The sequence below is a fragment of the Mirounga leonina genome, unplaced genomic scaffold (genome assembly GCF_011800145.1).
Source record: "Mirounga leonina isolate KUSES-001 unplaced genomic scaffold, KU_Mleo_1.0 Mir_114, whole genome shotgun sequence".
In the NCBI taxonomy this organism is placed as follows: domain Eukaryota; kingdom Metazoa; phylum Chordata; class Mammalia; order Carnivora; family Phocidae; genus Mirounga; species Mirounga leonina.
The window spans coordinates 23984045-23994434 of NW_023270265.1; the positions used below are offsets into that span (position 1 = coordinate 23984045).

General features: G+C 54.5%; 1 protein-coding gene across 1 annotated transcript; it reads left to right on the top strand.

Moving 5' to 3' along the window:
* Window positions 1–1114: 1114 nt before the first annotated feature.
* ANKRD2 (ankyrin repeat domain 2) lies at window positions 1115–10103 on the top strand. The gene is given in 10 exon segments (XM_035026431.1): window positions 1115–1207; window positions 1209–1298; window positions 4361–4462; window positions 5454–5612; window positions 5720–5827; window positions 7353–7451; window positions 7781–7879; window positions 8704–8802; window positions 8909–9007; window positions 9794–10103. Coding segments are annotated over 10 exon segments (1089 nt in total). The 5' UTR covers window positions 1115–1129; the 3' UTR covers window positions 9950–10103.
* The last annotated feature ends 287 nt before the right edge of the window (window positions 10104–10390 follow it).

The window sequence follows — 10390 nt, forward strand, 5'->3', positions numbered from 1 at the left end:
TCAGGGTGAGCCACGTGAGCATTCCGGAACTCCAGAGCTGTGGCGTCTGTGCTCACTGGCAGGTTAAACCTGGGTCATGGCGGCCCGGGGCTCACTCCCACAGTTCTAGGTGTGGAGCTGAGCAAGTTCAGGGCTGCTTTTTCTCCACTGAGAGGATTTTCCTTCTCAGCAAGCATGGCCAGACCCCGGTCGGGGTGGCCTGACAAGGAAACCAGGAGGAAAGGATGATCAGAAGGAGCTGGTCGTCACCCGGACTCGGTACTGCACTCTGGCCCTCTTTTTTAATTTTTTTTTTTTAAGATTTATTTATTTATTTATTTGAGAGAGAGAGAATGAGAGACAGCATGAGAAGGAGGAAGGTCAGAGGGAGAAGCAGACTCCCTGCTGAGCAGGGAGCCCGATGCAGGACTCGATCCCGGGACTCCAGGATCATGACCTGAGCCGAAGGCAGTCGCTTAACCAACTGAGCCACCCAGGCGCCCGCACTCTGGCCCTCTTAAGGTGGCTTCCTGACACCATTCTTGAAGCAAGACCTTTTAAGTTTTGCCTCTGCAAAACTTGTTTGTCAGAGGCTAATGGACATGCAGCCACATACAGTGATGCCTCACTAGGGGGCGCTGTGGGACCCCGGAGAGGCAAAGGCCCGCATGAGCTGTGGGCAAAGAGGGAGGCACCTGCCCTGACTCCTGCCCAGCACCTTGACACTCCAGCCCAGACATAGCAGAGTCTGCCCTACCGCGGAGCAAGCAGAGCCTGTTCACAGGACAGCTGGGGACACAGACCTGTATTGGGTCCCCACCGTTGGCTTTCAGTTCCCCTCACTGGCACTGGTTGGGCAGTTTCCAGGCGTCCAGCAGGTGGCACTGTCATCAGGGTTAGGGGCAGCCAGTGGGTCCTTTGTGCAGCCCAGCTGCCAGGGCTAAGGCCCAGCTGGACCCAAGCACTCAGGACAGAGGCTAGGCGGGCTCCTTCCTGCAGCCCTGCTTTTGGGGCACTGGGCTCTTCAGTTCCAATAAGCCAGGGGGTGGGGGTGGGGGCAAACTGTGTCTGCTTCCCCCAGCTCCCTGGGGCTGCCCGGGGTGAAGGTGACAGGTCGGGGAGGCAGGTGGAGAATTGGGCCGGTGAGCTCATGGCAAAGGCGCCCAGCGGGGTGGGGGTGGGTGGCCTGGCTTATAAAGCCCCCGAGGCCCTGTGGCCTGCACACGCTGGTTATAGACGGCACCATGGAGGGCTCTGAGGCGGTGCAGAGGGCCACGGCACTTATTGAGGAGCGCCTGGCACAGGAAGAAGAGAATGAGGTATGGGCACGGGTGTGGGGACCCCAGGGGATTCTAAGGAGATCCACCTCTACTATCAAAGGAGTTAAGAGCCTGGCTGACACATCTGCAGTGGGAAGGAGGGCAGGGGTCCCCAGGGGCCCAATGGCTCCATTCCAGCTCCAGGGTGCTCCTGGTGGAGGGAGCAGCTGGAAGTAGGAGACTGAGGCTTCAACCCCAAGAACTGAGAGACAGTGGGGTGGGCGAGCCGAGCTGGGCTCCTGAGATCCTCCACCCACCTGGGCCTCGAGGAAGCGGGCCAGGCTGCACAGAGTAGGACAGCCGGGGTGCTGCCAGAGAAGGTGGGAGTGTGGAGCCCTGAGATCTCCCAGCTGCTGGGGGGAGTTGCTGAGACGGGAGAAACTCCAGCATTTGGTCCCTGAAGAAGAATAAAGACTGGGAGCAGAGCGAAGAAGGGGTCCTGGAAAAGGAAGCATGGGTTTTCCCAGGACTACCAGCTGCACTTGGGGAGGCCTTTGGAGCATGCAGCTCTGGGCAATTGCATTTTCTCTGGGATAAAGAAGTCGGGGAAGGGGGAGGTGCAGGCTTGTCTACTCTTCATTCTGTTTAAACTGGTATTTGACTTAGAGTCTGCTCTGCCAAGTGCCAGGTGCTGTGAGGAATAAGAGGGTCAGTAGGGCCAGCCCCTGCCTCCTTACCAGCCCTACAGTCATTCTAGCCAGCATCCGTCAGCGGCAAGTCCACAGAGAAATGGGCAGAGTGAAGCAGTGGTGAAATAGAGCTGTTAAGTCAGCAGGGAAGGGGCACAAAGAGTAGGTGAGTCGCTCTGACTGTGGGTGCTCAAGGACTCTTGGGAACGGGACAGCATTTGAGTGGGGCCTTCAAGGCTGGTGAGTGGAGATCAGGAAGGGAGGGAATTCCAGGCTAAGGAAAAGACAGGCACTAAAGTTGGGGTGAGTGATGGTGGGACTGTTGTGAGAAAGTCTGATAGTAGGTAGGGGCTAAGGCTGGGCACAAACCAGCGAGGGCCATGGGAAAGATATTTATTCTTTGGGCAGTGGGGAGACACTAAGTGTTGCTGAGTGAGGCTGAGTGGTGCCATCTGACCTATTTTAGGAAGGCAGCTTGGACAGCCTGAGAAGGACACATTGGAGGGGAAAGACTGGCCCTAACAGGAATGGGAGGGAGGAGATAAATCAGTTTGGAGGTAGGCTCCGTTCAAAAAAAGAGTGACTGAATGGGAGTGAGGAAGAGGGAAGGACCAGGACTCTGGTGGAAGAAGAGATGAGGACTAGGGGCGGGGGAGGGGGCAGGTTTGTGGGTGAGGAGCTTGGGCTGAACCCGCTGAGGCTGGGCTGGGGCACCCCTGGATCTCTAGGAATGCCACTTCTCCCCTGGGGCCAGGTAGGTGAGTCATGCTGCAGTGCCATTTCTGGAGTCCTGCCGCTGGACACAGAGACCTTCAGCAAGGGACACGGAGCAGTCCTCATCCATTCATTCACCCAACAAATATAGCAGCAGGGCTGTTGGGACACTGGGTGCCCACAGAGCCAGCCTTCCCACCAAATACCTCCTACGTGCCCGGCACCATGCTAAGCTCTGTGCAGGCATCGTTTCATTTAATCTGCACAACGATCTACAAAGTAAGGTGGGAGTTTGTTTTGTTGTGTTTCACCCACTAGCACCCAGTTCAATAAACATTGAGTTCTTGTTGTATGTCAGCCCCCAAAGACAAATCTGCAGCAAAGGATTAGAGAGTCTAGTGAGCCCGAGAGTCTCTAGGTGTTTCCAGCAGGTCCCAGCCCATCAAGGTTCTCAGAGGGGAGCCTCTGTCCAGCCTGCTCCCCCTTCTTGGTGTGGGAGGCGAAGGAGAGTCCAGAAGCCCCTGGGCTGGGGATCTGTCGTGGGCGCACACAAGGTCAGGTCATCACTGAGGACTTAGGGGTGGGCAGAGATGCTGAGCGCCCCCTGTCATGATCCATTCACTCATTCATTCATTTATTCTCCAACATTCACTGAGCACCTGCTATATGCTAGACCTAGCTGCTAGGGTTACCAAAATGATTATGACCCAAGCCCACCCTCTGGATGCTCCATGAGGAACCCAGCCAGGGTCCCACATGCGGTAGTAGCTGCAGCCCAAGGTCATCCCTCGTTCCGGGAAGAAGATGCAGTGTTTCAGGTGAGGCCACACTGGGGACACCTCAAACCATGTAAGCCCAGCACGGAAGGGAGCAGCCTGGGAAATCAGCCCTGGAGGAGTATACCACCAGAGCTCAGTGGGAAAGGCACAAGGCAGCTGAGAGCTCTGTAAGGGTGGCCATTCCTCCCCAGCCGCCATCTGGACTCCCCACAGAGATGGGGTGCCAGCATTTCGCAAAAAGTGGCTTCCTTTAAAACAGAGGAGGAGCCCATGAGGAAGTGGTCCAGGCAAGTCAAAACTACAAATGGAGAGGAGACTTGGAAGGAGTTTCACCCATCTAATTACAATGAAAATGAGGGGAATGCTAGGAGTCCCTTCAAACTGAAGGCTACGTAGCTGTGGCTCCCGTCCCTCGGGTTCCCTGACAACAAGTTCCCAGTCCCAGGATTTCATGGAGCAGTAGAATCTGAGAAAAAAAGTTGGTATCTGAGAGTTGCCGAATTTCTGAATTGACACATGAATCTATTTAAAAAATAACTGTCAACTCTTACCACAATCAGTTCATCAATGTGAATTTTTAATGGCAACAAAGAAATCACCACCATCATCATCATCATCTCAGTGCTTTGAAAGGTGAATATATTTAATTTCATGAAAACTCATTCCAGTAGCCCTTGAACTTGTCTTGCTGAGGACACACGACCGTCAGTGGGCAGGTGTTTGAGCTGAGCTTGGGGTAGGGTTGAGTTGGGGAACTATGGGGAGCTTGGCTCTGGCCAGGGGCGCTCCAGGACCAGTCAGGAGTGGGGCTCCGAAGGGCTCTGAGGTCACACAGTAGGAGGTCTTTGGGCTTTCCTTGGAGTGGGTTGGGGGAGAGGCTACCTGCCTCCCTGGGTGCTGTGGGCAGGTCCTGGAGCACATCCTCTCCTTGGCTCACCAGAAACTCCGAGGAACTGCCCAGCAGAAGCTGCCCATGGACATGCTGGTGTTGGAGGATGAGAAGCACCACGGGGCTCAGAGTCCGGCCTTACAGAAGGTTAAGGTAAGTGTGAGGGGAACCCAACCTCCACGCTCAGGGGACAGGACAGGCAGTTATGGCTTTGCTCCCCCTAGTGAGGTATGCAAACCATTATCTCAGCAACCCCCACCCGGGATCATGCTAGCAATGCCAAATCTCGGCCCCACCCCAGACCTGCTGAGTCAGAATCTGCATGTGTACAAGATCCCAGGGGATGGACTCATTTTGGAAGCCCCAGGTGACTGGGTAGCAATACAGCAGGGCACCATGCCCATGTTAAGGGGCTCAGGGAGGTTGTGTGTGCTGATTGGAGAGACCTCGGTGCTGGTACGAGGAAACCAGAGCTTCCAGAGCACTATCGTGGAAGATGATCCCATAGGATGCTTGTCTGAAGGGCATCAACCAAGCCATAATAGAAGTTACCTCTGGGAGAGAAGGGCTTCCTCTTCATACCTTTTATGTTTCTGTATTACTTTTTTTTTTAATTTTTAAAAAATTTATTTATTTGAGAAAGAGAGCACAAGCGGGGGAAGGGGCAGAGGGAGCGAGAGAAGCAGGCTCCCCGCTGAGCAGGGAGCCCAGTGCGGGGTTCCATCCCAGGACCCCGGGATCATGACCTGAGCTGAAGGCACAAGTTTAACTGAGCCACCCAGGCACCCCTGTTTCTATATTACTTTTGTGATCTCACACACACACAAATGAAACTGCATGGAAAGCTGAGGATTCAGATTCTATTCTGAAGGCCTGGGCTGAGGGTTACCTCTGAGATTCCCTCCTCCTACCCTTCAACTACATGAAGGCTCAAAGCTGGCAGCTTCTACGCAGTCCCCTCAAGTCTCCCCTTGTCCCCTGATCCCCATCTGTGTCCTGGTCTCATCTGCTTCTCCTAGTCCTGGGCAGGAGAGCTAGACCTGGATTCTCTCTCTCCTGAGAAGCTCTCTCTATCCTCCTCCCCCAGCTTAGCTCAGGGACCCCAAGGCCCCAGCATGGGGTTTGATGAGCCACCTCCATGCAGGGCCAAGAGCGTGTGCGCAAGACATCCCTAGATCTTCGGCGGGAGATCATCGACGTGGGTGGGATCCAGAACCTCATCAAGCTGCGGAAAAAACGCAAGCAGAAGAAGCGGGAAGCACTGATGGCCTCCCAGGAACCACCTCCAGAGCCCGAGGAGATCGTAAGGGTCTTGGGGAGGACACCTGTGTCGGCAGGGGGCATGGGGAGCCCAGGAGGGCCTCTGATCACTGCAGGGCAGCCTTCCATTACTGGTTTCATGCCTTCCAGACTGGCCCTGTGGAAGAGGAGACATTCCTGAAAGCGGCCGTGGAGGGGAAAATGAAGGTCATTGAGAAGTTCCTGGCCGATGGGGGTTCCCCGGACACCTGTGATCAGGTGATGTTCTACTTGCACCTGGGCCTGCCTCCCTTTCAGAGTTGCCACCCCCACTCCGCCCACTTGTGGGCCTGTTTGAGAACAGGCATTGGGTGTCCTTTGGGAGGGGGGCCCTTCCAATCCCCTCTCACTGTTTCTCTGGGTCCCCTGGGGGCAGCTCTGGCCTAGAGCTCTGGGATGCCGCCTTGCCCATGCAGGAATTTACCTAAATCCTTAGGCCCTTTTCAACTTGAACTACCTCCAGAGTAACAAATATCATGTGGTCTTTTAGGGAAGAAAGAGGAATGGAATTAAGTAAAAAAAGAGCCCAAACCAAGAATTTGGGGCTCAAATCCCATCTCTATCACTCCCTAACCATGTGACCTGCAGCTAGCTCTGTGTCTCAGTTTCCTCCTCTGTAAAATGGCCTTCTTCCCTCAGAACACGTCATGGGGATCAAATGGAATATTAATGCCTCGATTAGTATTTACTGACTGAAGGAAAAAACTATAAAGCACATGCTAGGATATGATATTATTTTTGTGTCGCATTGTATAATACGTTTCCTTTTAAAACTTATTATTGTATTGTGGCTAAATACATATAACATGAAATATGCCACTTTAGTCATTCTAAGTGTACAGTTCAGTGGCATTAATTATATTTACCATGCTGTGCAACCATCACCACGATTTTCAAAACGTTTCCATCACCCTTCACACTTTCCTGTTTTCCCTGAAACTGCCTTTCACATTGGCGGAGCGCTCTTTCACACTCATCTCCCGGGATTAAGCAACTTAATGGTCACCCTCTGCAGCCTGCATCATTGTGGGCTTAGACTACATGGCCCTTCCGCTCCATGAGACTCGGGAGTCTCAGTCCTCTCGGTCTATCCAAACACCTCCCACCTCTGAGCACTGTGCCAGGTGCTGGGAGTGCAGAAGAGGAAAGACCAGAATTGAGAGTAGAGGGAGACTGGCACACAGCCAGATCTTGGCTGTGGGAAGATATGCCTCCTGGCCTGAGTGTTTCAAGAGACCAAAGCAAAATGCTAAAGTTCATTTCTTCCTTGAATCAGTCATGGGTGCGCACCTGCCCCTTCTGGCCCTGGGCTAGGCACTCAGGGGAAACAGAGTCTAGTAAGACTTGGCCTGCCTTCCAATCCCCTCTCACTGTTTCTCTGGGTCCCCTGGGGGCAGCTCTGGCCTAGAGGTTTCAAGATAATGGCACTTGAGCTGCCCTGCCTCTTGAAGGAGTAGCAAGAATTCATCAAGCACTCAGAAAGTAAGGGCAAAAATGGGCATTGCCGGCAGAGGGAACAGCCCGTGTCAAGGCCTAGCTTGATGTGCTTGGGGGTGGGGCACAGTGAGAAGGTCAGAGTTCCCAGGGCATAAGCGAGCTCCAAGGCTGGTCTGGATAGAACACGAAGGAGCTGCCAAACATGGAAGCTATGGGTTACTAGCACAAGGCTCAGAATCGAAATGGGGTAAGGCCTGACCTCAGCCTGAGGCCAGAGATCAGGCCCTGACAGTCTCTCTGGGGACAGTTCCACCGGACAGCACTTCATCGAGCTTCCCTGGAAGGTCACATGGAGATCCTGGAGAAGCTTCTGGACCGTGGGGCCACTGTGGACTTCCAGGATCGGGTGAGCAAGAGACACGTATTGGGCGGGAGGTAGGAGGTGGGCCTAGCACCAGTAGACCCCCTCTCCCTGCAAACCTGTGCCAACCTGGAAGACAAACAGGCTTCCTCTGGGGCCAGGCCCCACCTCCAGTAGGTTGTATGGCCTGGGGCCATCCTCTGTAAACCTGGCTTGGACCCAAGGGTTCTCCTGCTCTGCTTGGTCCATTGCCCAGGCACAGGCATGCCCCTGCCCCTTCCCTGCCCCCTTTCCTTCGATTCCTCTTGCCCTCTTGGCCGGGGTCCTTTCCCCCAGGGCATTTTCTCCCTTCCAGCCCCATCTTTCCCTTCCAGCTGGACTGCACAGCCATGCATTGGGCCTGCCGCGGGGGCCGCTTGGAGGTGGTAAAGCTCCTGCAAAGCCGAGGAGCAGACACCAACATTAGGGACAAGGTGAGGCAATAACGCTCATAGGTATTAGGTGGTTGGGGAGGGAGGGCGAGGGGCAGAGAACAGAAAAGCCCAGGAAGCAGGAGGATAGTGAGCTGGTCTGGTTTCTAGAGGGGCTGCAGAGCCCACGGAGGGGCCATCACCTGTAGGTCCTTGGGGACCACCATCTGGGGATGGGAGCAGGAAGGACAGAGGAGAGGGGAAGAGAAGAAATCCACTATTTAGGGGGCTTTGGGATCACCCAAACGATGCGGGATTTGTTCATCCGTGCCATCCTTCTTCATCCTTTATCTATCTGTCCATCCATCCATCCATTCATTTATTCATCTGTTCGCTTGTTTATTCGTCCACCATTTTTCTATTCATTCATGCCTTTGTGTGTAACCTTGAACTAGTGACAGCCTCTGAGCCTCTGTGGCTTATCTGTCACATGTCTTACAGAATTCTTATATAATTAGATGGGGCAGTGTATGTAAATTATTTATTCAGCATAAGGCTGATGTTTTATAAGCTTTTGCCATACCTGTCACATAGTTACCTCTCAGTAAATGGCATCTATTATAATTATTAAAAGAAGGGCAGAGGAGTGAACAGCTGGGTGAGAGGGAAACCATAGAAGGCCTCCCAGAGGACGAGGCACCTAATGCTTCCAAGGTAGACCATTGGATAGGATGGTGGAAATTGTAGCATTCCTAGTCGTTGCAGGGCTCAGGCCTTGGCACTAGGACTTGGGGAAGGGATTAGGCTGGAGTTAGGACAGCCTCCCTCCCAGGGGCACCACAGTCCAGACCCCTTCAGCCAGCAGTTCCTGCTTCCTTCCCACACAGCTGCTGAGTACCCCCCTGCATGTGGCAGTCCGGACAGGGCACGTGGAGATCGTGCAGCACTTTCTATCCCTGGGCCTGGACATCAATGCCAAAGACAGAGTGAGTGTCCAGCTTCCCTTCTGCTCAGCCAATCCTGGGGGTGCAGGAAGCCTGAGGGCTCCCATATGCCCCCCGTGGGCCATACTGAGTGTCACATTGGCTCTAGGAAGGGGACAGTGCCCTGCACGATGCTGTGAGGCTCAACCGCTACAAAATCATCAAACTGCTGCTCCTGCATGGGGCTGACATGATGACCAAGAACCTAGTAAGTTCATTGCTTCCCTGATTCAGTAATTAGTGGGCACCACTCACCCAGGCTCTGTGCTAGGCACTCAGAGGAAATACAGAACTGAGCAAGATTCAGCCTGCCCTCAGAGCACACTCACAGTGGAGGGTCTCTCTGGACCCCTGGGAATTTGGGGCCCACCCACCTTCCCAGCTCCCTCTATGCTTATCTCTGTCCAGAGTGCAAGTGCAGAGGAAGGGCCAGAAAGGACAGTAAGAGGACTTCCCAAAGGCCCCCAAGTAGATCAAAGGGGGTCCTAATGTCTAGGCCCAGGGAGGGACATGGAGGAACACAGCTGGGAGGAACCTGAGCGCTTGGTTGGCACGACCGCCCCTAGCACACTGTGTGGGCCTGGAGTTCTCTCAGGGTCCTACGTCCCCTAGTCCAAGCTCTTCTCTGGGGTCTGGAGCAATCACGAAAGAGGGGGGAATGGGAGGGCCCCCCTGACTCAAGAAAGACTAAGGGGATAAAGGGAAAGTCAGGAAGATATGGGGAGGCAGTGGGTGGGGGTTTCTCAACCAGGACATTATTGACATTTTGGGCTGGATAATTGCTGTGAGGGAACTGTCCTGTGCATTATAGGATGTTAAAGCAGTATCCTGGCCTCTATTCACCAAATGCCAGGAGTTCCCACTTACCTGATTGTGACAACCACAAACATTCTAAACATTGCCAATTGCCCCTGGTTGGAACCCCTGGTCTAGATGAGGGAACCTCCTGGTACAAACCTGAAACAGTGACCAGATCTCCGCTTGGTTCCCCCAGGCAGGAAAGACCCCCACGGACCTGGTGCAGCTGTGGCAAGCTGACACCCGGCAGGCTCTGGAGCACCCTGAGCCCGAGCCAGGGTCAGAGCAGAACGGGCTAGAGGGTCCTGCCCACAGTGGGCAGGAGCCCCCCCAGCCTGTGCCAGCCCACTAAACACCTGCCCCAGGCCAGCTGGGCACCCGGGCTGTCCCCTGCATGCAGCCAGAGGCTCTTAAGAACGGCCCCCAGAGCTGAGGACCCTGCCATTCCTCTGCGTACGATCCGGGACACCCACAAGCTACTGCAATAAAAAAAGTCGTTTTTGCTATTGGTGATGTTTGTTTCGATTTGTGTCTAAAATGTTTAGGAGTGAAGGAAAACGGAGCCAGGGTAGGTTCAGGGAAGAGGGGAGCCTGGAGCCCTCTGGCCTCAGCCCTGTGGCTTTTCCTACCGAGGTGTCTTCTTGCTTCTTTCCCGCCAGCCCTCTTCCCAAATTCCCAGCGTGGGTCCGCTGCTCCGCGCACGCCTCCTGCCCCTCCCCCCGTCCTGGTGACCGCCGTCCCACAGGGCTGTGTGCGGCCAGCACAGGCTCGTCACGCGGCAGCCCGCCCGCGC